A 27202-nucleotide genomic window follows, 5' to 3' on the forward strand; every position below is an offset into this window, starting at 1 on the left:
CTGACCACTCTAGGGCTCTATTAACCATCCCTGTGATATCTTACGTCAAAATGCTAGCCATACTTCTCCTATTAGAATGTAAGCTCCTTGAGAGCAGGAACTTTCTTTTGTATTTGTAACCCCAAGTTTGGCCCCATGCTTAGGCACATAGCCCTTAAGAAATACTTTTTTCCTTCAGTCATTCATTCTCTTCTATAAAACAGCAATAACAATGCCTATACTATGAATCTCACTAAGTTGTTTTACCATTGAAATAAGACAATGTATGTAAATCATTTTGCACAACTGAGCATAATATTTAAATATTAGTTATTGTTATGCAATCAGGAGAGAGATGCTGATGTTTCTATTTGGAAAATACCTCACAGGTGCCATTTGTACAAGAGGGTAATAACAAAGGGTGCATCTCTTTAGCATATTAGTTCTTTCTGCTTGCACACTCTATGTTGTTCTACTGATGAGACCATATCCTACAATGTCCCATTCCTCCCCCTATACAAGTTTCCTAAGGTAGGGACTGTCAGGTTTTTGCCACTCTTATTGTGTTTGTCCTTCGTTGCTGAAGAAGACCATGCCATCAGAGAAATGTTGACATGACTTGTACTTGACTTTGTTTTGAGTGCGGGAGGGCTATGCAAGGTCACCTGCCTCACTTCTCCTCCAGAGCCATCTGAATCCAGTGACCATATATTCATCATGTGGCATAAAGCCATGCCCATAGCAGTCACCCTGTCAACATTTATTGAACGTAAATCTCCACTATGCTATCTGAAGTAAATAATTCTCTAGCTCTGATAGCTGAAAGCCCATTCTAGGCAACAATCCAACCACCTGATTCATTTCAACAAAACATTCACAGTTTGGGGACAAAAATAAATACAGAAATAGAGTATGTGTGAAATGTCATAACTTTAATTAGCAAATGAATTGAAATTAGGAAAAAAAAACAATCTTAAAATCTGTTTCCGACCAGTAATTTTATTAGGAAAATTTGATATAGCAAATAGGCCATGATTTTAAAATTCAGATATAAAATTTGGTTTTCTTTACTCAAACTATATTCCCAGAGGTTTTATGGATGAGAAAATCTGCCAAAGAATAAGATGTTTTTTGTGGGATTGTGACGGATGAAGAATAGGAATGGATGATTAGCATTAAACTCTTCCTCTGGCAACAACATGGCCAATTGTACCATGCCTGCAGTGGCAGCTGCTGCCTCAGTGCCTTCTTCATTTACTTCCACAAAAGACTGATGGACAATCTGGGAGATAAAGAGATCTCTGCTCCCTGACATTCCAGAAAGATCAGCCTTACCACTGACAAAAAGATCAGACAGACCCATTTGTGTTAAATATGAGTTGAGGATGTAGGTGTTTTCCATCTTGAATTTGGGTAGATGTACATGAACATCAATGGTATCCATATTTTTATGATGTGTCCATTCTGTTAAGTTTTCCATACTGAGATGCTTTTCAATCTGAAATTAGAAAGATGGAAAGAAGATAGAACCCTAACAACTGGATTGCAGTAGTTGCTGAGATAGGTGAATTGACAAAATGATTACAATTATTATTATTTATATGAATGGACAGGTCAGAGAAGTTGCTCATTCTTTTCCTTCTAACCCACCACAAAATGGACTCCTTTATGAGGTCTGCATTCTTATCCAGCATGCTGGCTGGTAATGACAGAACACAGATGAATTTCCGTTACTGACAGTCTAATTGAGGAGAATTTGGGTATGGGATCTTTATACTCAAGAAATATTTACTGAACTCTTACCAAATTCCTGTACATGTTATAAAACCTATGTTCACAGAATCACTGTAATTCAAGTTAGAAGGCTCCTTAGAAATCAGCCAGTCCAAAGTCTCATTTAAATATAAGGAAATGGAATATTTAAGCTATAACTTACTTCTTATATACATTGATTGCCTGCCCAGTAAGAAAATATGCTACTTAAGAGTAGCAAATATTTTATTTTTCTGGAGTTTTTTATGTATTTCTAGTGCTACGCACAAAGTAAATGCTTAATAAATGATTTCTGATTGATTATTCAAGGATACATAATATTACAAGGAGCAAAGGTATGAGTGAACTTCGGTTCTGTGACACCAATTCATTTATCTTTCTTCCATACCAAGATGCATACCTATCTGTAGAGGAATAAACTTTAAAAAGTACAAGAATCTTATTCTTTTGCTTGCTACTGAGTTCAACGTAGGCTTGTAGGTTAAAAAAATAATATGTGATGACCTGAACTTTGCCAGAGGAAAAAATTAACTATTATCTCCCATTGGCATCATATTACTTTGTAATATTTTTTCTCTTTTTCTGTTTATCTAAATTCAGATGGTACTGTCTCTTTCTCAGTCTATCTCTCACTCTGTATGAAGCTCTAATAACAAAAATTTCAAAATGCATCAATTGAACTGAGCCAATTTGCTATAGTCTCTTTCCAAAACCATAAAGCTAAACGAGTCAACTTAAAAGTAAACATTTAAGCACAACTCAAGAGCCTTTAGATTACTAAAGTACACTTCTCATAGGACAAATAACAACTTCAAAAGAGTTACAAATAAGAATATGTTCATAGGGCAGCTATGTGGTACAGTGGATAGAGCACTGGACTTGGAATCAGGAAGATTTCTCTTCCTGAGTTTAAATCCAGCCTCAGATACTTACTAGCTGGGTGACCCTGGTCAAGTCATTTAACTTGGTTTGTCTCTGTTCCTCATCTATAAAATGAGCTGGAGAAGAAAATGGCAAAGTACTCCAGGATCTTTGCAAATAAAACTCCAAAGGGAGTCATGAAGAGTTGAACACAACTGACAAATGACTGAACAACAAGAACACATATGTTCATGGAATCCCATTCATTTTAGTTATGGTGTGAAATCTGCTTTTTGCCCTCACAACCTGGAGTCCAGTATGTGGAAAACCAGCGTGTCCAAAAAAAGACTATAAGGTATCCAAAGTGTCTAAGGTACCTTTTCCAGGCCAGTAGAATCGTCCTCAATATCATCTGGCAGCAGAATGACCATGCTAAGCTCGTTGCCCTTGTAAGGAAGTTCTAGTACTCGACATTTGACAGCCTCGATGTAACCATAGGGAAGCTTCTTTTTCTGATACATCATTTTCACTGTTTTTTTTTCTCTCTGAACATTTAGAAACATACAAAAAAGACAACCCAGAATGTCAAATGAAGAAAGTATTTTTTAAAAAAGCACACACACATATTGTCCTTTGTAAAAAGGCTACTTATTGTATCCCTACTTATCCCTCTCACCTTGTTTAATCTAAATGGTGCATCAGTAGTAAGTTTTTCATCAAATTGATTCTCCCAATTTCCTTTGAAATAGATGGCATTCACCAACACAAGTTTAGTCAGGCTATCTACTGAACCTTTTGCCAATAGCTCCGGAATTTTACCTGAAAAGTGAGATGATTTATTAATTCATATATAAAAGGAAAAAATTTAAACTAATCAAAACTATAATGTAATTGAATTGAGCAATACTTGACTTTTAACATGTGAGAATCAATTCCTCATAAGTACTCAGGACTAAGTTAGAAAAGACATGTCTAGAGTGCTAAATCAGACAATGAGCTGTTCAGTTGAGTATGATACATAAACCACAAAGAAAAGAAGTGGAATCCAATACAAATCCACAGCCAACAGGATAGAACAAGCAAGTCCAAGTGGCTCTAGACACTTGTCTATTAGCAATGAACTTGACACTACAGGTGAAAATTACTAATTTAAACAAAATCATTCCTTGACAGAGTTCTTTTAAGTCACTAGTCAATCACCTCTTCAAGTGTATGAAATGAAAAACTAAGAAGCTAAAATATTTTTTATCTCACCTCTTAAAGGCATTTTTTCCCTATGCAAACACAGTCTATGGTCAGGGAACAGTGGAAACTCTAGTGAATTTTTATGATATAATTTAGGCATTTATTCTCATGGCAAAATCTGGATATTTACAGAGATGTGTTATTTCTTTCTGGAGCCTAAGACTGCATGCGGTGCACTAGGAAGGCAATATATAATATATTTTATATAATATATTATATAATTATAATTATATAATATATAATATATATATAATATATAATATAATATATAATAAATCAATAGAGAATTTGAAAAAGTCAATGCATATACTCTACTTAGACCCAAGAAGACCCATAATATTTATACCAATGAGTTAGAAAAAAAATGTTAACTTAAATGTTTTGAAGTCATTTGAAGTCATACTATCTAGAAAGTTGTCAAAAACTTAATTCTTATAACTCAACCTCTAATATTGGTTTTGATCCTAAAGCTTAGCTATTAGGAAGGAAAATATCATCCAGTTAATCTCATCAAATGATTTGGTCTGACTACATACAAAAGAGAATCTGATTAAATTTATTACCTTCATCTTTGACCCTAACATGCAGTTTATAGGATCCTATTATCACAGAATTAGAGCTCAAAGAGAATCCTACTCCCATATTTTGAAGATGAAAAATTGGAGGCTCAGAAGAGTTAAGTGACTTGCTCAAGGTCACAAAGCTAATGTCAGGCAAGTTTCTAACCCAAGTTATCTTGACTCCAAATCCAGTTCCATCATTAGAAATTATTTTTAGCTTTCAAGACTGACTTCCGTAAGATTTTGAGCTTTAAATTTTCTCCCTTCCCCTCATCTCCTCCCTCCCCAAGATGGTGTGTAATCTGATATAGGCTCTACTTATATATTCGTATTAAACATATTTTCACATTAGTCATGATGGAAAGAAGAATCAGAACTAATGTGAGGAACCATAAGAAAGAAGAAACAAAACAGCAAAAGAAAAGGAGAGCAAATAGTATGCTTCCATCTGCAATCAGGCTCCAAAGTTCTTTCTCTGGATGTGGATAGGATTTTTCATCTTGAGTCTTTTGGAGTTGTCTTAGATCCTTGCATTACTGAGAAGAGCTAAGTCTATCAAATTCAGTCATCACACAATGTGACTGCTGCTGTGCACAATGTTCTCCTGGTCCTGCTCATTTCACTCTTTCAGTCTTTCCAGGTTTTTCTGAAGTCCACCTGCTCATTATTTCTTATAACACAACAGTATATAATTACATTCATATACCACAACTTGTTCAGCCATTCCCTACTTGATGGACATTCCAATTCTTGGCTACCACAAAAAGAGCTGCTATAAATATTTTTGTACATGTAGGTCCTTTTCCCATTTTTATGATCTCTTTGAGATACAGACCTAGAAGTACTGCTGGATAAAAGGGTATACACAATTTTATAGCCCTTTTGGCACAGTTCCAAATTTCTCTCCAAAATGGTTGGATCAGTTCACAACTCTACCAACAATGCATTAGTGTTCCAATTTTCCCACATCTTCTCCAACATTTATCATTTTCCTGTTTGTCATGTTAGCCAGTCTGATATATGTGATGTGGTACCTCAGAGTCATTTTGATTTGCATTTCTCTAATTAATAGATTCAGAACATTTTTTGTTATGACTATAGAAACCTTTAATTTCTTCCTCTGAAAACTGCCTGTTCATATCCTTTAACCATTTATCAATTGGGGAATGACTTGCAGTCTTATAAATTCAACTCAGTTCTCTATATAGTTTAGAAATAAGGCCTTTATCAGAGACGCTGGTTGTAAAAATTGTTTCCTAGCTTTCTGCTTCCCTTCTAATCTTGGTTGCATTGGCTTTGTTTGTGCAAAACTTTTCAATTTAATGTAATGAAAATTATCCATTTTTATATTTCAAAATGTTCCTTATCTTTTGTTTGGTCATAAGTTCTTCCATTCTCCATAGATGTGACAAGTAAACTATTCCTTGCTCTCCTCATTTGCTTATATTTAAATCACGTACTCAATTTGATTTATCCCAGTATAGATAAGATCTTGATGTAAGATGTTATTCTATGCCTAGTTTCTGCCATACTGCCAGATTCTGTGAATCTGTGCATATGAACAATGTCCCAAAAGTCTTAGTGCAACTTTAAACACTATAACATACTATAACTTCAAAAGTTTTCCCAGCACTTTTTGTTAAATAAGAAGTTCTTACCCCAGAACTAGCCTTTGGATTTATCAAATAGTAGATTATTATAGTCATTGACTGTTGTGTCTTGCATCATCATTAGAAATGATTAAGGCAAGCAGACACATTACAGATTTCATGGACGTACAAATGACTCCTCCTAAGGAGTCTGAGAAATAAGTTTTCTCTTCTGTTAAATAGGCATCGGTTGAGGAACAGAGATGGAAGGCTTCGGATGGGGAAAAATGGTAAAATGGTAACAGGGAAAGAAGAATACTTGTATTTATGCTAGAGAACTGCATATAAAGTATATACAAATAGATTTTGTTCAGTTTTCTACCTGGGACACTCTTACCTTCTGTCTGCTCTTTGACCCACTGATTAATCTCCTTCCTTGCAGGTTCTGAAGCATGTTGAAAATCAACTGTGGCCAACTCAGCACCATATAATTTCTGGGTAGAACTCAAGAATTCCTACAAAAGAGAAAGATTAAATACAGGAATCAGAGTAGTTATAAAAAAAATCCTCCAAAGCAAGAGGAAGTGACAGAGAATTCTATTCCCACAGGTCAGTAATAATCTGGCACAGCTAACTCTTGTGCTTGTCTCTGGAGTTATATGTAATTCATCAAAAAATATAGGAACTCTTCTTAAAGGATTTATTATCAGCTTTTCACACTGAAAATCATGGATGTTTACAAGCAATTAATCTGCCCCAGGGAGCACTGACAACAGCTTGGGGAAAATATCTTAGTAGTTGTCTTTCCATTTTTTAAATCAGGGAATTTAACTTCCACTAAAAGAATTTATTTCAATTGATCTCAATATATTCTTATTATATAGCATTTATCTGAAGCTCTTTAAAACAATTCTCATTTATTAAAGCATGAAAATCAAAATAATATTACTAAGCTTGTTTGTAAGTATTAAATTATACAGTAATTAAATAATAATCTCAGCTCTTTTATAAGCTATCATTTGCATAGATTTTATAATATTTCAGGACGAGGACCATGTCTGTTATATCCACACACACTTAAAAGTAAGCATATATATATGTAAATCTGTGCATATGAACAATGTCCCCAAAATCTTAGTACAACTTTAAATACTGTAACGTACTATATCTTCAAAAGTAAAGAGCTACAAACTTATCAAAAAAATTGGAAAGTTTAATTATTTAACATTGAAAAATATTTGTTTCTTATTAAAATTCAACATAACTACCAACTTGCACTATGCATCACTCTAGCTGATTTTTTGAACTGGGCAAAAAAACCAAACAAACCTTTCATCAGATACTGCTCCTTAAGTGAAAGGCCTGAATTTGGAATCCTAGCTTTGAAATGATCCAAAGAATAATGGTTTGATGCACATGCAACAGTTTTGATGTGACCCCAAGAGAAAAAGTCTAACAGAGATAGGTCAGGTGACCAACATGGTGAAGTTCTAAAAGAAGCACTTTTATCAATCTTGACTGATATGAGAAAATATCATCCTGAAACAGTCAGACATACCAAGATACATTGTTTCATTAAAATTAAATAATTTATTATTGAAAACTCACAAAAGTAACTTTGAAAAAAATTTAAATAAGCTTTGAAATTATATATATGCATATATACATATATACACACACATATATGCATAGATATACATACACACAATGAGAGAAATAGTTATCAATAACCAATGATTTGGGGAGATCCAGAGATCCCCTTTTTTCTAAAGTCCTTATTTCAAATGTTCAGTCTCTGAAAGACCTTGCTCATAATTAGATTGGATTAACTTTCTTCATAGTCTTGTTCAGACTCCTCCTGGATGTTCTACTCAGATTGGGGTGAGAATAAATTATTTGAATAGACTGTCCCAAAGCTGGGCAATTTAGAAGTAAATGACATAGTCAAAGTTCACTGTAATATTCATTCTCTCATTAATTGTTAACCAATCAGAGATGATTGCCACTCTCAGGAACACCCCTCTTCCAAGGCTGTCTTATGACAAGAGTACTCACCATCAGGGTCTTTGGCATTTGAGAGTGTCACTGACCTCTTTTATTAATAACATACTAGCCTTATTAATAAAATGATTAAATTACCCTGAAACCATGTCTCGAACTTTTTAAATGTCACACACACACACAAACACACACTCCTTTATATCCACAACATCCCACAACACAATACATTGCACATACTAGGGTCTCAATAAATTTTTCTTGGTTGGATAGCAACACTAAGCAATTTGATTATAGGATCTTTTCAACTTTCTAATGGACGCGTAGATTAGAACATGCTGGAAGGAAACTGAAGATTTTCTCTTCATATACTCCCCCCAAATACACTTACTGAAAGGAAACTGTATGTCTTCTCTCCAAATAATCGGTTAGCAAGTTTCAGGATGTAAGAAGCTCCAGGTTTGTTAAGACTAGTGTGTAAGCTCTGAAATCTTGAATGAACCTCATCAACTTCATCAAAATGAAATACCTAAAATATTAAAAAAAAATAAAAGAATTTTTAAAAAATATATTTTATGAATAGGAAGATATTCTTCTATATTTCCATGAACTTAATTTGTTCTATCTGGTAATTTCTGAAACTCTATTTTATGCATTTTTAGTGGAGATCAAGCTTAAAGATATGAAAAATTACAGTGCAAATTACATTGACGGAGATATGAATAACAGTAGAGTATGTTTTTACAAATTTCCATAAATAATTATACATTCATAAATGATACAAAATAACAAACCACTCTTTCTCCTTGCCTTTTTTTTGCAGGATGACATAATTAAATAAATGAAACCAGAATTATTTATTGCTTATACACTAACAAATTTTACTCCCTTACACATGTGGTTAACTATCAGATTTCATTGTCACTCCATATATTATATATGTAGAGACATACATGTATACATACAGTATTATATACAATTACTTTTACTGAGAAATTATATGGTTAATTAGAATTAATAAGAGTCATGTCCTATATATAGATACGATATTGAATATGTTTCTTCCTTTTATTACTCTGAAATTATCAGTTATGAATATATTCATATATCAACATACAATAATACTTTAATATCCATGCAGTCTTTATTTCTATCAAAAGGAACCCGATGGTTTTATGAGGACTGAGTTATAAAATGCAACAAACCTAACTATACAGCAGTACAAAGTGCACGTTATTCATAGGTAGGTGGACATGGGTAGTTACAATGAATGATTCACGGTTGTTTAATTTTTTTTTTTAAGGGCAAGGAAAGAAACAAACACCTAAACCTCAAACCAGATCTTCTCTAAGATGTAGTAGCATACAGATGATGTGTGTATGCATATATATGCATGTGTGTATGTATATATGTATATATATATATATATATATGCATAGACTGACACACATACCCACGGATGTGTGTATGTATCTGGATATGATTCCACTGATATCAGGGACTCCTAGAATGGAAACGTTCCAAATTTCTATATATCAGGAAGGCAACTTCGAACCTTAGAAAGCTGCCTGAAGCAATGAGAGATTTAGTGACTTTCCCAACTACACAGCCGGTATATTCCAAGTAGGGCTTGAATTCAGGTCTTCTTGACTGTAAGAGCAGCCTGTTAGCCACTGTGCCAAAAATTCTCTCCTTCAAAATATAAGGTAACAAAATCCCATAAAAAAGAATTTGTCTAAAGCTCTTTAAACATGTAAGAAGAAAATTAATTATTTTTAAAATTAACAGCTATAGTAAGGGCAGGATAGTTGTGAATAAGTAAGTAAAATCTTTGGCTCATAAAATTCTTCCCAAGCTGAGTTAATGGGTCTATTTGGGCTATATACAAGAACAAAGAAAAACAAAAGTCAGATCATTAATGGTTCCCTTTCCAGAAAGCTAATGGCTTCACCATTTTTTTCCATTTAAATAATCTGTTGTCTTTCCTAAGTCTTGACAAAAACTAGTACGTGTATTTTGTACAACTATTACTTGTACTTACACATGTAATTGTATTTTTCTTGTAGATGAAAAAAGTACAGTAAAATAATCTTGTTTACGGCTTAGTATGTTGTATTATAAGTGAGACGCTTCTGCTTTGGTGGTAGTGGTATTAATAGTGGTAGAATGGCAGCAGTAGTAAAGAATACTTACAAATTTATACGGTGCTTTATAGTTACAAAGTAGTTTATATCCATTAATTTGAATGACAGAACAATGCTCAGGTAATTAGTGTAAATATTAATGTGCCACTTTATTTATGAGGAAACTGAACCTCACAGTGGTTAGATGACCTTCCCAAAGTCATGCAGCTAACAAGGACCTGGACCTAGGTTTTCACTCCAAGATCAGTGATCCTTCCACTGAAGAAAAGTGTTATTAATGACAGGTTTAAGAACATCACCATCTCACAGGTCAGGAGAAATCTCATGAAGTCACTAGTTCATTCCTAGTGACTATGGGAAGACCTATACCCAAATCATCCCAGAAAAACAGCTGGCAACCATTTTATTTTATTTTGTTTTTATGTTTTTAGCTACCATTTTAAAGAAAATTCTCAAGAAAAGTTTTCATCACCTTTCTCTCTGGTACAGTGTTTCCATTTCTTACAATTGATTGGTTCTTGTCCTTCATTTTCAAAGAGGACCAAAATGACATCACTATGACATCAAGGTATAGTGTGTCTGACTGTGGCTGATCAGACCAACGCTAGCTCTGAACGCTCTACCACAGGTCTGGCACAAATAGTCCATGTGAACATTTCTTATAATAGTGGTGGTCTGTAAGTTCTTTCTATTGTCTAATGCTCCAGGGATGGGGAACCTACAACCTCAAGGCCACATGTGGCCCTCTAGGTCCTCAAAGCCCTTTGACTGAATCCAAACTTCACAGAATAAATCCCCTTAATAAAATGATTTGTTCTGTAAAACTTGGACTCAGTCAAAAGGGGCCACTCATGGACCTACAAGACCACATGTGGCCTCAAAGCCCCAGACTCCCACCCTCTAAACCATAAAGATTTGATCATTTGTGTGTATGTGTATGTGTATGTGTGTACCTGACAGATCCTACTGCATAAGATATACACTGTAACAGTGTATGTTAGATTTCCATATGCAAGGCAGCAATAGAAACCCATCCAAAGTCAATATAGTGAGAAACAGTTGTCAAATATAAATTAACCACATCTTTGGAAGGGCTGCTTTTTCAAGAAATTTGACTTCATAATTAAATTAAATGCATGATAATAATATTAACTTTTAACAAATCACTGAAAACTGAAAAACTAGTATCAGGTAGTACATATACCAGGATACTCTCCTTTCATATTAATAAGAAAAATTTTTCCTGACCTTTGACAGCTGTGCTGCAGTGTCACCTCTGGCTCCCACAAGTACCATAGCTAGAGCTGTTGAAATGCTTAATGGAGATATGAAGATGTTTTCTTTTGGTTGGGCATCAACCAAAGTCTTGTAGAGCTCAACAGCAAAACGGGTATTCGCCACACTCAGCTGCTCCATGGTTTAAGTCTACAACAAAAAATAAACATCCAGTAACATATCTTAGGGATATATCAACCAACCTGGTATTAGCAATTTTCCTAAATCTCAGCCTGTTCTGACTGGATTGCAGAAGCCCAGAATCACACCTGAAGGGAGGGAGGTATTCAAGCCTTTTTAGGTTTTTCTTCCTCCTAATATATAAAATGTGCTTTCTTGGAAGAAAAATTGGACTTCTGATCCAAGACTAATGTTCAGTAGCAACCCAATGTGTGGGTTCTACTTTATTAAAGATGGGACAACATTCTTTTCTCCAGCTGGATTGGAAGTATGTATCATGGGTAGATAAATCTGTAGTATCTTTCTATAAGTTGTCAATGAAATGTTACATGTATTATAACTCTAAGTGTCATAACTCCCAGGAGACTGCAAAATTTATGAGCTTAAGGGCCATGTTTTGCCTCTTCAATTAAACATAAGTTTATAAAGTACTTACTATATGCAGAGCTCTATGCTAGGTGCTGGGGATACAAAGAGATATGAAAAAAGAACTAGACCTGTGGAGTATAAGGAACTCCCCCTGAGGAAACTCTCTCTACTAAAACAAATCTACCTTCTATGCAAATTAGTCTTAATCTTAGAGAGATACAGCAGCAGGAGGAGAGTTTTTATTAATACTATTAACATAGAACTTTTAGGGTCGTATTTAGCTATTTTAAGGTTTGCAAAGCACTTTACAGATATTATCTCATTTGATTCTGCGAGGTAGGTGCTAAGATTTTTTACAGATAAGGAAACTGAGGCAAATAGCGATTAAGTGACTTGCCCAAGGTCACAGATTAAGTTTCTGAGGACTCATTTGAACTCAGGTCTCCCAGTATCACAAATCAGAGGCAAAATAAAATGAAGATATCAGCAAATCTGGAGCTTTCCCAGTGCCTCGCGTGATTCTCTTACATAGTAGCTGATCTGCAAATTTTCTTCAACTGTCATTGGCATGCCTCACGGGGAGCATTGATTAATTTCTTTTAAAAAGAGTACTTTTTTCAGTTGACTAAAACCTATAGTTTCCTCCTCTCTCATCCAACTGAAATAACCAACCCTCGTCACAAATATGCGCAGTTAAGAAAAACAAATTCCCCCATTGGTCATGCCCTACGCCCCCACCCCCCCCCAAATGTACAAGATTAATTTCTGAACACTAATATTTGGAGGTAAGTCCTTTGGGGCTGTACATCTACACAAATTGCATTTGCCCTAGCTTTGCCTGGAAAAAATTAAAATGTGGATTCAAAAACCAGGAAGAACTGATCTCTGTAGGGTCCAGGGCAAGGGTGGGGAACCCACAAAGACAGAAAAGAACGAAGAGTCCCCAAAGAGTTTGAGGTCCCCGAGCTTCCCAGAACGATGCCCCTCGCTCCTCCCTGATCCCAGACCGAGACCCTAAAACCCTCCGATCTGCAGCTTCATTTTCTCCTTGGAGAAAAACAGCCGTTTCCGAGGCTTCCTTCGTTCCCCTCCTCTCCCAGCCAGGAGAGAGAACCTCTGGAGGACTGGAGGCGTTTCCAGGCTTCTGCAGTTTCACTTCCTCCTCTCTGGTCATAGAGAACCACCCCCTTGCCCAGCTTCCTGCCCCCCAAAGCAGCTCGGGATCGCCCGAGGCTGAGGAGGAACCCTGGCACAGCCCAGAGGTTCCCGTTCGAGGGTAGCGGGGCGGGGCGGTGTACCAGGTTGCGGAGAACTCCAAGCTTGCTCCTTCCTTCCCAGTCAGTATCTGTCTTCGCAGTCCACCCCGCTGGTCTTTCCGTGGGCACAAGTGTGTGTGGATGCCTACCGGGAAGTTCTTCCCTGAACTGCAGGAGCAGACCCCGACCTGGGCAGCCCCGGGAGCCTTCCTGCACTGAGCGCTCTTCCCTCTCTGGGACCTGCCAAGCTAAGTCCGATATTCGGCTTGGCTGCTGTAGAGAAGAGGGGTACCAAGGGCTCAGCACTGCAGATTTGGGAAGACAGACAGACACAGACACACACAGCCCCAGGAGGGGCGCTCTTACCGGGTGAGGGTCTGGAACGAGGAAACTGGACAAGACCTTTCAGAAGAGGAAAGAGCTTCTGAGATTAAGCCACCCAGCTGCGGTTCCTTCTATAGTCGCGCAGGCTACACCAGAAGGGGTGTGTCTAGAGATGTTTGCGCCTGGGGGCGGAAGTCACCCCGGGTGGGGAAATCGGGTGTGTTCCGCGGCCATGGTGCTGAGCAAAAGTCAATGGGGTATAATGGGGCTACTTTTTTTTTTTTCCTTTTCTTCTTTTATCCTTTTTTAATTTTTATCCTTGCTTACTTTGTGACCATTTTTACTTTCTTATAATCAGCAGCTTCTTAGTCACCTAGATCAATGAAGAAATTGAACCACTTGTTAAATTAATATGCTATATGCGATTATGCTGAAGTGACTATAAATAGAATACTACAGTCAATTCAATTAGCATCTGCAATTAAAAGAAATTATTTATTTTATATGGAGCTTTCTTTGGAGAGACAACAGTCCAAGGTGAGATGGACTTGTTTTCCTGAAGTCAAGGATTGTTCTGCTTACTTGCCAAGATGACACATTTCCCGGGTCAACCATCCCCACCACGGTGGCAGAATCACTTCTGGGCTGTTAATAGACTTCTTTTTGGACAGAAAGTGTGATTTGATCACTGTAGGAATTATCTCAACAAATACAGATCTACACTTCCCTCGTAACAAATAACTTAAAGAATTGTTCGGGGCTTCTTACCCAGTCACACAGCTAGTGAAAATAGAAATAAACAGTTGGATGTGATTTTACCTGAGCATCAAGACAGTTCCTTCATGAAGAGTCTTTTTAAACCAATTAAACTATCAAAACTATCAGAAGAAAGATAGAATGGCTTAGTGGAAGAAATCCCGGATTTGGAATCAGAGGACCTGGGATTGGACTCTTTTCCTTTTTGTGTGATCGTGGGCAAATCAATTCTCTTTTAGGATCTTATTTAGGGGTAAAATAAGGTGTTTGGACTAGCTATTCTCTAACATCTTTTCTATCTCTAAATTCACATGCTTTCCCCTTTAATGTGCTTTCCAAACCTCTCTTCTTCCCCAAACAGTCTTTATAAAACTTTGTTCTGTCATTTTAATTGTTTTTCTTTATTTTCAGCTGTTTGCAATTGAGGAGCAGATGACTTTATAAGAAATCAAGGAATCATAAAAGAAAATATTTTGTTCAAACTCTATTTTGAAATAGTTATAGAACTGTAGCACCTCAAAATTGGAAGGAAGCTTGGAGGTAACCTATGCCAATACGCCAAAATTTCCTCAACATTCTGCCCTGTTTGAAAAGGACCATTGATGGGTAATTCACTACTTAGCTTGTTCCTATTTTTGTTAGCTCTAACTATTAGGAAGTAGCCCTCCAAATCTGCCTTTCTCTGATTTCTACTCATTGATTCTAGCTAGTCTCTCTAGGATCAAACAAAATAATTCTATTCCATCTAGAACATAGCCTTTTAGTTGCAGAAATTCTGGCAGATAGGGTAAATTCATCTCTGGGGAAGAGAAAGCAGTCCAATCTGGACAAATGAGCTCCTCCTGGGAGAGGAGGTGCCCCCCCCCCCAAAGAATCCTGGAGGTTTGTAAGAATGATGCCATGGTAGTAAAATCCTTAGGAGTAGTTTTCTGGATCTGAGTGAGAGAGTGGGGACAATTGTATTAAATAGACTTTGATAACCTCTGTAGAGAACAATTGTGGTTCTGGCTATTGGCTACTCTTGATACCTGGACCAAAGCCCTATTTACTCCTATTTATTCCAGTTACTACTTTGATATTTCCTACCCCATAAGATTTTTGCGAAACCAAAAAGTGTTATGTAAGTGTGAATGATTTGAAGACAGCTATCATATCATCCTAAGTCTTCTCTTCCAAAGTCTAACCATTATTGGCTCCTTTAACTACTTCTTACATAGTTTTGAGTCCCACCTCTTTGGATTGTTCTCCTGTGGAGATGATCCAACTAGACAAAGGATTTTTAAAAGTCATTAAAAACCCTGTTAGTTTAGTAAACTCCCCCTCTCCCTTCTTTTTCTCTTCCTCTTCTTTCTTTCTCTTCTTCTTACTCCTCCTTCTCCTCTTCTTCTTTCTCAGTGAGAAACTGCCCAGACACATGGGAAAGGATACACTAAATAAGTAGAGGACTTAACAGTGAGAACCAAGCCCATGACTTAACTTCTTTATTAAGGTACAGAGAGATTAGTTACTGAATCTAGAATGACTCAATTTTATGGTGGGGTGAGGAAGAATGTATTTATTTTACTTTGCTTAGACAGCTCTGATTAGATAATCCAGTCTCTTGTTCTTACTGAATGAAAAGGTGGGAGCCAAGAATCAAAGTTTGACTAATTCCTTACACAGGTGCTGTCTTATCATTCTCTGAACATCTGACACTTACATAGAACAAATGAATATTCTTTCTCTGGGAACAGTCACATCTTGCTTCTTTATTTAATATCCATCAGTTCCAAAATTTTCATTGGTTTTTTTTTTTTTTGAGGGGGGGAAGACAGCCTTCTGTGTAATATAGCATCCTTTAAGTGGTAACGATCAAGAATTGGTTATAGCCAATATATAGGCAATCAACTAATCAATCCACAGGTAGGCACTGTATTAAGTACTGTAGATTAAAAAAAAAGTAAAAGTGAAACAGTCCCTACCTTCCAAGTGCTTATATTCTAATAACTAAATATTCAGTGTTTTGCAACAAAACGTGAGGAAATTTATTTAGAGTGAATAGTGAATCAAAATTTCCATAAAGAGTTTTATAGTTTTCATGCATGTCATGAGTAGACTGCCAAATATTTTATACATTCCACATCTATTTTGAAATGCCTTTCTTTTTTCCATTTCTTCCTAGTTCATTTTATTGTCAATATTCAGAAAAGGATATAACGTAGGTAGGTTGTATTTCTTGATATTTTATTGATGCCATTGTTTCAATTAATTTTATTTGACTTGAGGGTTGTCAAGTATGTTATATGTTATTTATAAAATTTGATGGTTTTGTTTTCTCTTTGCCTCTGCTTTTTCCATCATTTTTCCCTTGCCTTGTCACTTTAGATGACATTTCTAACATACTATTCAGTAACAATTGTCCTAAAGGACAAACTTTCTTTACACTTTTCTTAATAGAGAAGCCTCTTTATTTTTTTTTCTATGACATTTAATACTGGCTCTTGTTTTTAGATAGATATTAATTAGATAGATACAATACCAAACTCATTATCTTTCTCTACAAATCTTCGCTCCACCTAACTTTTCTACAGTTGTTAAAAATAATCTTCCCTGTCATCCAAGTTCATGAACTAGGTGTCACCTTCAATTCCTCTCTCTCCCTCAACCTTAATATTAAATCTGTTATTGAAACCTGTCTCATATGCCCCCATTCACTCCTCTGGATTATTATAATAGCCTGGTAGTTGGTCTTTGTGCCACAAGTCAGTTGTCAAAGTGATTTTCCTAAAGTACATGGTTTACTCCCCTTTCCCAAACTCCAGTCAGCTCCCTATTACCTCTGAAATAAAATATAAAATCCTGTTTGACATTGAAAATCTTTATAACTTGCCCTTACCCACCTTTCCAGTCTTCTTGCACTGTATTCTTCCCTACGTATCCAGGGATCCAGCCCCAGTGGCCTTCTTTCTGTTCCTTGGAAGATACTCTGAATCCCAAGTCCAGTCATTTTCACTGTCTAGTATTTGTGGAATGCACCTCTTTGCTTCCCTAGTTCCCCTGACTTTCTTCAAGTCCAAGCTAAAATCTCACATTCTGTAGAAAGCCTGGACTTATCTCCATTAATTCTAGTGCCCTCTCGATTAATTATTTCCCGTTTTTTCTGTATATAGTTTGGTTGCATTTTGACTCACCCATTAGACTGTGAGCTCCTTCAGAGCCAGATCTGTCTTTTACCTTTCTTTGTATCCCCAGCACTTGGTACAGTACCTGGCACCTAGTAGTCTTTATTTTCCAAAAGGACCAATGACATCATGGGTGATGACTTGTGAGTAGATTGCATTTGAGTGAGGAAGTTTCATGAAGTTATCATCCTTACTCTCTTCCAGAGTCATCGAAGTCCAATGACAGGACAAAAGTCAAGATGACTGGCACTGGCCAGGGATGCAGTAGATGACCTAGGCATCTTTGATGTCTGACAATGCTTTAAGCACTCCACAGTGCCTGCTTCAGTCACCTTCATGGAAATTGGAACAATTTCTACTAATGAATGATTATTGACTAATTGACAAAATTTACCATGTTTAGAAAAGATGCATTTTTCCTATGCTTTTTTAAAAAATAAAAATGGTGGTTATATTTTATCAAAAGCTTTTTCTGTATATACTGATATAATCATATGACTTTTATTATTTGTTATTATTACAATTTATTATGGTTACAATTTAATCAATATTGAACCAACCTTTTGTCTCTAGTAAAAAAGCTAATCTGGTCATAGCAAAAAATTTTCTTAATCTATTGTGACAGCCACTTTTAAATATTTTGTTGATCTTCATTAAGGATATTACTCTATAGGGTTTTTCCCCCTCTCTTTTTTGTCTTTCTCTAGGTTAGGTGTAAAGACATCTATTTTGTAGAAGGAACTTGGTAGGATCCCTTCTTTTCATATTCTTGTAAACAATATAGTGTTGAAATTAATTGTTCTTTGAACATTTGATAAAATATACTTATAAATTCAACAAGTCTTGGGTTTTCTTTGTGAATTCTTTTTTCAATTTCTTTTGCTGAGATTGGGTTACATAAATTCTCTATTTTTTATTCTGTTTAACTGGATTATGTATATTAATCAATGTTTTTTATTTCATTCCTTATTAATTTTATTGGTAGGGCAGCTAGGTGGTGCAGTGGATAGAGCGCCAGTACAGGAGTCCGGAGGACCTGAGTGCAAATCTCACCTCAGACACTTGACACTCACTAGCTGTGTGACCTTGGGCAAGTCATTTAACTCCAATTGCCTCATCCTGGGTCATCTCCAGTCATCCTGATGAATATCTGATCACTGGATTCAGATGGCCCTGGAGGAGAAGTGAGGCTGGTGACCTGCACAGTCCTCCCTCACTGAAAACAAAGTCAAGTGCAAGTCATGTCATTATTTCTCTGATGGCATGGTCTTCTTTGACAAGGAAGGATGAGCACACTTTCACAGTTTTATTGGTGTATGATTGAGCAAAATAGCTTCTAATAATCCTTTCTTTCCTTACTTGTTGTGAATTTTCATTTTTTATAATGCAACTTTCATCTCCCCCCAACTTCTTCTCTCTCTCTCTCTCTCTCTCTCTCTCTCTCTCTCTCTCTCTCTCTCTCTCTCTTCTCTCTCTCTCTCTCTCTCTCTCTCTCTCTCTCTCTCTCTCTCTCTCTCTCTCTCTCTCTCTCCCTCTCCCTCCACACACACACACACAAACATGTGCAACCAGACACTTCAAAATGGGACTATTTTATAATTTATGTATTTTATTGATTTTAAGACATTTATTTATAAATTCAAAGTTTTTTTCTTTTGCTTTGAGTTTTGTTACTCTTCAGAATTTCTATTTTATGTAGTTACTTTTGTTCCTGATACTTTATTCTTCTAGAGTTTAAAAAATGTTATTCTTTTAGATTTCTTTTGGGGGGGGGCTTCTGGCCCAATTACTTTTTCTGTTCTTTCTTTTGCTGACAAAGGGGTTAAGCAATGCAAAATTTCCCCAAAGTTCTGCTTTGGTTGCCTTCCAAAATTTAACAAGCTGTCTTGTTGTTTTCTTGACAAAATTAATGTTTCTATAATTTCTTCTATGACCTACAAATTCTTTAGGATTAAATTTTGTCTCTGGGTTAAAATTCTTCCTTCAAAGTATACTTATTGATTATATTTTATTGAGTATTTTCAGTAAAGAACATGTTAAATATTTCTACTTTTCTGCATTCATTTGAGCTTTTATGCCTTAGAACATGGTCAAGTTTTGTGGTGTCATAAACAGCTGAGAAATATGTAAACTTCTTTCCCATTTAGTAATTGTCAGGAATTTATCATAACTACATCATGCTGATATGTAATAGAGAGGCAGCTTGGTGTAGTTGATAGAGAGAGAACAAGTCTTGGTATGAGGAAGATCTAGTTTCAAATGTTGCCTTTGTCAAATGATAACTGTGTTTTCCTAAAAAAGTCACTTAGTGCAACTCTCTCAAACTATGAATTACAGAATTGCCAACTGGCACTACCTAGTAAAAGAAGTTTCGCTTCTGTGAATCTACCCTATAGAGATGATATTATAAGCCTGATCCAAAAAGAGAAAAAGAAAAATCAAGCAAACCTTAAATAAACATTAAAACATCTGCTTCTTGGCTTTTAGTCATAAGGTTGAATTTGAAAGTTCCATTTTGTCCAAACAGTGGACCTCTCACTCCAAGGGAATGAAACTATTTTTGCAAATGTTTTATGTAATCTGTGTGTCTGAGTGGATGCAGAAGTTATATGCAGCATTATTCCTTCTTAAGCAGTAATTAAGTTCAAGTTTCATGTAAGAACATATATAAAAACACATGTGATCTATAAGGGAACTCATGCAGAAACTGAAGAGCTGTAGAAGCTCTTGGGAGGTCATGGGAACACAATTGTAGTATGACCATATAAAGCATGCCAATAAGCAACAATGCTTAGGTGGAGTAGATAATTATATCCTCCTTGAAGAAGAACTCCAAGTATTAATCACCAGAAGGTCTATCCCTTTAATACTATTCAGTATTAAGCATTGGGTTTTTGAAAATATTTCCATTTTATCAATTCCTATTGAAATTTTCCATTTTATCTCTTTTCTTTTTATTTTAGGATAAATATGCAATTTTAAAATTGCATATAGAGTCCATCAGTCTCATTAAAAAAACCCCGCAAAACTTGATGTATGTTTTACAGAGACATAATCATTCCTCTGAGGACACTTTAGCTGAATGCCAGAAATTCTGGTATGCTGTCTCATCATTTTATTTCACCTAGTTATTATTTCTGTTATTTGATTTTTGATTGCCTGCTCATTCAAGATGTCATTATGAAATCTACATGAAGGTCTGTATCTTTTGACTTCATGTCATGTATTCAATACTGATTGTCCTGTATTAAGGTTTGTAAAGAACATGTTTAGTACTGACTTTTAAAATATGTTTACAAATAAAATAATTTTTCCAGATACAAAGAATATTTTGTTGCCTTCCTACCTTGCCCTCATCCGCACTGGGGGAAAAATACAAAATTCTTTTATTAAATAAGCACAGTCAAGCAAAACAAATCTCAACATTGACTACATCCAAATATTATATTTATAGATATAACAGAAACAGATAAGACATCACATCTCTACTGAGGTGGACAGCATTCTTACCATCAGTTCTCTGGAATCATAATTGTTCTCTGCTTTGATCAGAGTTCTCAAGTATTTCAGAATTGTTTGTCTTTATAATGTTGACATTATAGTATAAATTGTTTCCTCATTCTACTTACTTCACACTACATTAGTTCATATAAGTATTCCCAGGTTTTTCTGAAATTATATCTCCTTTCATTTCTTCATGGCACTATTAGACAACATTACATTAAAATGGCATAATTTCTTCAGTCATTCCTCAATAGGTGGACATTTTCTTAACAGGTTTTTTGTCACTATAAAAAGAAGTTCTATTAATACATTTGTGCATAAGGACTTTTCCCTCTTTCTTTGATCACTTTTGAGTAGTTTAGTAATTTTGGGAGCACAGTTCTAAGTTGCTTTCCAGAATGGAAGATTGATTCATAGCTCCATCAACAGTGCATTAATGTACCTGTTTTTCTGCAGAAATTCCATCATTTGTCTTTTTCTCTTTTGTCTTTTTTGTCATTCTCTTAGGTGTGAGATGGAATCTCAGGATTGTTTTAATTTTCCCTTCTCTAATTATTATTGAGTTAGACTTTTTTTTCTTTGTGGCTAGAGATAGTTTTAATTTCTTTTCTTGAGAACTGCCTATTCATATCCTTTAACCATTTATTGATTGGGGAATAGTGTTTATTCTTATACATTTGAATCAGTCCTTTATGTATCTTAGGAATGAGATTTTTTTTTTCAGAGAAACTTACTGCAATTTTCCCCACAAGATGATTTCCCTTCTAGTTTTAGCTGCATTGTATTTGTGCAAAAACTTTATTATTTTATGCAGTGAAACTTATTTTATCTTTTACATTCTTCTCTATCTTTTGTTTGATCATGAATTCTTCCCCTATCTGTAGACTTTAAGGGTAATATCTTTCATGTTCCTCTAATTTGTTTACTGTGTGACCTTTTTATATGTAGCTCATATATCTATTTGGAGCTTATTTTAGTATATGGTGTGAGGGGTTGATTTAAACCCAGTTTCTGCCAGGCTGCTGTCTTTTTTTTTTTTTTTAGCAGTTTTTATCAGTCTTTGAGTTTATCAAATTCTAGGTTATTGTGTTCATTTGCTTTTGCATATTGTATACTTAATATTCTGCACTGATCAGTGACTGTTTTTTTTTAACCCAAATTATCTTGTTGATTGCTGCTTTGCCACTTAGTTTGAAATGTGGTTCTGCTGGTTTCCCTTTCTTCATACTTTTAAAAGTTATTTTCCTTAAGATTCTTCTTGACCTTTTGTCTCTCCTGGTGAATTTCATTATTATTTTTTTCTAGTTCTATAAAATAATCAGTGGGTAGTATTGAACAAGTACATAACATGTAGGCATTATCATCTTTATTGTCTCAGCTTATGATTGTTGTCATTCACTTGAGTCTTACCCTTTGTGACCCCTGTGGGGTTTTCTTGGCAAAACAGAGTGGTTTGCTGTTTCCTTTTGCTAGTAGATCCCTTTGAGGAAGTGATCCAGATGAGGAAACTGAGGCAAACAGAGGTAAAGTGACTTGCCCAAAGTCACAGTCCTGACTCCTGTCCCCGTGCTCTATCCACTGCACCATCTAGCTGACTCATTTCCTTACCTTACCCGTAAGAAATTAATGTTCCTTCAATTATTTAGGTGTGCCTTTATTTCTGTAGGCATTTTGTTTTTGTGTTCTTATGAGTTCCTTTATATTTCTTAGTAGGTAGACTCCCAGGTAATATATACATTTCATAGTTATTTTAAGTGAAATTTCCCTATCTCTTTCTGTTGAGTTTCATGGATAATATAAAGAAATGTGGTATGTGGGGTGTGTGTGTGTGTGTGTGTGTGTGTGTGTGTGTGTGTCCTCTAACTTTGATGAAGTTATTCTTTCAATTAATTTTAGTTAACTCTTTAAGGTTCTCTAAGTATACTATCATCTATAAAAAGTGATAATTTCTGTTATTTCTTGCCCGTACTTATTCACTTAATTTCTTTTTCTTGTCTTATTACTATAGATAATATTTCTAACAATACATCAAATAAAAGTGGTGACAATGGACATCATTGCTTCACCTATGGTCTTGTTGGAATGGATTGTGGTTTATTCCATTATATATAATGCTAACTAGATTATAAATATAAACCATTTGACATATTAAGCAAAGGTCAGCTTTTTCCAATGTATCAATTTCAAAATGGAAAAAGGTGGCATATTTTGTTAAAAAATTGTACATGCTAATTGACGCATGTATATACTTTTTTGTTGTTTATCATTTTCTTAATATGGAACCAATTCTATATTACTGATATAAATCCAACACAGCAATGGTAGGTAATCTATAACATATGTTGCTGTAACTTTCTTGCCGATATTTTCCACTTCAAGCTTAGAACGTTGTAATAGCCTTCTGGTTAGTGTTCCTGCCTAAAATCTATTCTCACTTCAGTCAATACTCCATTCATCCTAAAGTACAGATCTCACCACGTCATCTTTTCCTTCACCCTACTGAACAAACTCTTGTGGGTTTTTTGTTTTTATCACTTCCAGGATCAAATATCAAATCAACTTCTTTTGGATCTTCAAAGCCCTTTATAGTCTTCTTACACCCTTCTTTCCTCCATATAGTCTATGGTCTAGTGACACTGGCCTCTTTGCTCTTACTCAAAGACATTTTCTCTCATTTATGTGTATTTTCCTCTAGTTGTCACCTATATCTGGAAATCTCCCTCTCTCCCTCTCCTGCATGGCATGCTTTAAGTTATAGCTATATACCCAGCTTCTTCAAGAATAATTCGCAATCTCCATTAATACTAGATCCTTCTGTTGATAATCTCCAACTTATCCCATATATGTCTTTATTGTACTTAGTTGTTTGTATATTGTCTCCCCACTTAGAGTGTGAGCTCTTTCAAAGCAGGGATTGTCTTTGTCTTCCTTTGTATCTTAAGCACTTGGCTTAGTGATTGGCATATAATGAGCACTTAATAAATGCTTATCAACTGACTGAGTAGGGATATATCTATCTCTGTCTATATATACATATATATTATATACACACATATATTATATATGTATATACATGTAGATATATGTACATACACACATCCATATATACGAATATGTATATATCATTTTCTTTCTCCATTTTGACTCATAACCAGTTAGATGTTGGTTGTCAATAGTTCCTTTAAGCAAAATCTTGTAAAGGTTCCAAGGAGAAATTAGACTCCATCTCACCTTTCCTACTAATCAGTCATAAGTGCTTTCTTGAAGCTAAAAGCATGGAACTCACAGTCACATACAGTATATATCATTCTGCCATTTAATCTCAAGAGAGCAAAGGTACAGGTGCTCAAAATAGTGGTATTAGCCAGATTGACTTAGTGATCAGCCACAAGGGTTTTATAAAAGTATTATCTATCAGGAAGAGCATAAAAAAGAGGAGAGTATATTTGCTAACAGCCTTAGACTACCCAACTGACCCTAGCATAGACTTTTGCCCCTGCTAGTCTGTTTTCATATTCCTGGCCTTGACTCTAGAGTACGTCACATTTAGCTGTAAGGCCACAGATTCCCCATCCCTGCCCTAGAGTCTGCCAATAAGTGGCAATTTTACTAAGGGCAAAAATGTATAGGGTTATATAGTCCACATGCAGTGTTTCATAACGATGTCCTTTACTAATTTTTCTTAATGCACTGCATCAATAAGTTCACCATGAATTGCATACACACATAGCATCCTTATTCAGTTTAACAAGAGAGGCAGGGAAAAAGCAGAAACATCAATACTTTGGGGAGAGTGTCTGCATCTCTTTAGGGAGTGCAAACTCTGCCACAGAATAGGATGCTCTTAATTTTATGGCTCCAGATAAAGAAAAGAAATAAACAAGGAATCTTAAATTCTCCTTTTCCCTTTGCAGTTCCTGGAATCTCCACTGCTACAGTGGCAGCGGATGCTTTGATACCTTCTTCATAGAATTCCAGGGAAGATGAGTGAAAAATACTTAATGGTTGCAAAGCTTTGAGTGTGGACAGTCCAGAAAAGTCAGCCTTCTCCTCATGAAAGGCATCATACATTCCTAAACTGCAGAGAATACGAACTAGGTCATAAGATTCCTCTATCTTGATTTGGGGGAGGAACAATTGTTTGCTAAGAATTTCCATCAAGTCCACTGTTTCTGGCTTTGTCCAGGTTATAAACATTTCATAGGTAAGCCCTTTTTCCATCTGGAAGAAAAGAATTGAAAATCCCAAGATCAAACTGCCTGCATAGACATATATATTCATATTCCTTCCATTATGCAGCTAGAACATAGCAGTCTCCAGAAGATCTGTTCCAGTTTTGGTGTGCTTGGCAAACATGCTATACTGATTACCTCCCTTGCCTATTTCTCTCCAATTTCTGGCCCATGCCTTCATCTCCCAGAATCCAACCATTACTATCCTGTGGGACTATACTTAAATAGACATAATCACACAACGGATTGAAGAAAGGCATATGGACTTTAAAGTTTTCAGTCACTTGAAGATGTGCAGGAGAACTGAGGAGAGATAACACAACGTACTGATTATTCTGTGTTACACAGAGCAGGCACTTAGTAAATTGTTGTCAAAAACCACATACCTAACACCCTGCATATCTTCATATGCTGTTGTATGGTCTGGGTTTTACTTTCTTCCCCCATTATATTGTAGTCTGCTTGGAGCAGAGACTAATTTTTTATCTTTCTTTGTGTCCCCAGCACTTAAGATCTTATGAAATTCTCATTCAATTGTTTTGCCTTGCCTAACATTTTTTCATATTAAAAAAAAAAAAAAGGATTTAAGAGACAATGTAGTATAGTAAATAGAAAGCCATCTTGGAGTTTGGATATGTTGGTTCAAGTCCTGTCTCTGACATGTACTACCTGGACAAACCCCTTAACTTCTCAGTACCGCAGGCAACTTTCTAACATTCTACCTTGCAGGCTAGGTGCTGCTCTTCCTTGGTAGAGGGAGTTTACCAGATGGTGACGTTCTTTGTCAATGAAATAATAGATCCAGTTGCAAAGTAATGGCAACAAAAATGATCCTAGGAGTAATAGATTTAGAGCAGGGAGTTACCTCAACAATGTCTCCATTTTATAGGAGAGGTGAATGAGCTCCAGAAGGTTGAAGTGATTTTCCTAAGGTCTGATAAGTACCTTACATTCTCTCCCCTGACACAATGTTGGATTCATGTGTATGGATGCTTTCCCAGATAATCTCTTAATTGTCCCTTCTGTATGATGGGAAATTGTTATCTAGTTAATGTTTGTTGTGTTCTTTGATAAATACAAACATCATTGTTTTCCTTAGAATGCACGAAAGATAGGTCTGCAGCAGCATCTTTGCCCAATTATGCCCCCTGCTAGCCTTCCAGGACTATTTCACTTGTTAGAAATCATTGCCTCTGTCAACAAATGTCTGGAGAAAGGAGGTCTTCTTGGCAAACTGTTCAAGTTTAAAAGTGGACTTTTGGACCTAGAAATAGCTTGTGGTGCTTTTTCAGCCCCAGAAATGTTTCTAACAACCTTAGCAACAGCATTTGAAAGTGTGTAGATATGAGACTTCATAGTATTATCTCCCTTTTAAGTCATCCTCAAATGACTAAGTCTTGTTTATTTTAAGGTCCTACTGGATAGGCCTTGAAGAATTTCAGGGATTCCTAAAAGCGTAGGCTCTTTCATCTCCCCAAATGCTTATTGTTGCCAGAAATTTATTTTATGATAAGAGAAGAGCATTTTTGTTCCTTAAGCAGAGGTCAAAGGAATAAAATAATGAAGTAAGTCTGTACTTTTATTTGAACAGGATATAGCTAAAGTATCTTCATTCAACAGCTAGAATGACCAACACTGGATTTCCTTTGATAAAAGGAAAATAAGGTTTTACTTTTGAAATGTGGAGAAAATTCTACATTGGTTGAGAGAGTTTAAAAATAGAAAGCTAGAAGCTGAGAACAAGACTTTACAATTTTGCTAAAAGTCTAACTTTATCTTCAACTGGTAGAGAAGATATAGAAACTGTGCCTAAAGATAGGTAACTGACTCCAGGAGACTAGATGCTTCATTTGCAGAAGAAAGGCTAATACCTTGAAATCCACAGTTGAAAGAAAATACTGAAGATAGGTATAAAGCAGTTACCCTGAGAAGTAGGGGGAGGGAAAGAGAAAGGGAGGAGTAGAGGGGTAGGAAGGGAGAGAAAGGGAGAGAGAGA

The 27202-nt window shown here is 35.7% G+C and overlaps 2 protein-coding genes and 1 long non-coding RNA gene across 7 annotated transcripts in view; 1 reads left to right on the top strand and 2 right to left on the bottom strand.

Moving 5' to 3' along the window:
• Positions 1-958: 958 nt before the first annotated feature.
• Positions 959-13718, bottom strand: LOC140501441 (leukocyte elastase inhibitor-like). Of its 2 annotated transcripts, none has more exons than XM_072605037.1 (7): positions 13596-13718; positions 11398-11574; positions 8397-8534; positions 6405-6522; positions 3290-3432; positions 2991-3158; positions 959-1477 (listed from the first exon to the last, which is right to left on the bottom strand). In XM_072605037.1, exons 2-7 carry the CDS (start codon positions 11563-11565, stop codon positions 1073-1075), a joined length of 1140 nt encoding a protein of 379 aa, XP_072461138.1. In that variant the 5' UTR covers positions 11566-11574; positions 13596-13718; the 3' UTR covers positions 959-1072. The 2 variants fall into 2 exon arrangements, with proteins under 2 accessions (XP_072461138.1, XP_072461139.1); XM_072605038.1 differs by lacking the exon at positions 13596-13718 and adding an exon at positions 13272-13450.
• A 197-nt stretch (positions 13719-13915) lies between these two features.
• On the top strand, positions 13916-18310 carry LOC140501442 (uncharacterized). 2 transcript variants are annotated; one of them, XR_011966181.1, is made up of 4 exons: positions 13916-14562; positions 14721-14915; positions 16471-16510; positions 17675-18310. It is a non-coding gene; the product is annotated as an uncharacterized lncRNA (long non-coding RNA). The 2 variants fall into 2 exon arrangements; XR_011966182.1 differs by lacking the exon at positions 16471-16510.
• A 5966-nt stretch (positions 18311-24276) lies between these two features.
• The window catches only part of LOC140501440 (serpin B8-like), a 15499-nt gene continuing 12573 nt past the window's right edge, over positions 24277-27202 (bottom strand). For all 3 annotated transcript variants that reach the window (XM_072605036.1, XM_072605035.1, XM_072605034.1), the window contains one exon: positions 24277-25195. In XM_072605036.1, the coding sequence (XP_072461137.1) occupies positions 24782-25195 (414 nt within the window). In that variant the 3' untranslated portion in view covers positions 24277-24781. The remainder of the gene's footprint in view (positions 25196-27202) is intronic.

Source organism: Notamacropus eugenii, chromosome 4 (assembly GCF_028372415.1).
Source record: "Notamacropus eugenii isolate mMacEug1 chromosome 4, mMacEug1.pri_v2, whole genome shotgun sequence".
Taxonomy (NCBI): domain Eukaryota; kingdom Metazoa; phylum Chordata; class Mammalia; order Diprotodontia; family Macropodidae; genus Notamacropus; species Notamacropus eugenii.

Bases quoted from the DNA above. Each gene is read 5' to 3' on its own strand.
- LOC140501441 (XM_072605037.1), bottom strand. From the start codon at position 11,565: ATGGAGCAGCTGAGTGTGGCGAATACCCGTTTTGCTGTTGAGCTCTAC. The intron at 8,535-11,397 runs GTCAGGAAAAAT...TTAATATTTTAG, and splicing joins CTGCAGCACAGCTGTCAAAG to GTATTTCATTTTGATGAAGT. The intron at 1,478-2,990 runs GTACCTTAGACA...TTCTAATTTCAG, and splicing joins ATTCTACTGGCCTGGAAAAG to ATTGAAAAGCATCTCAGTAT.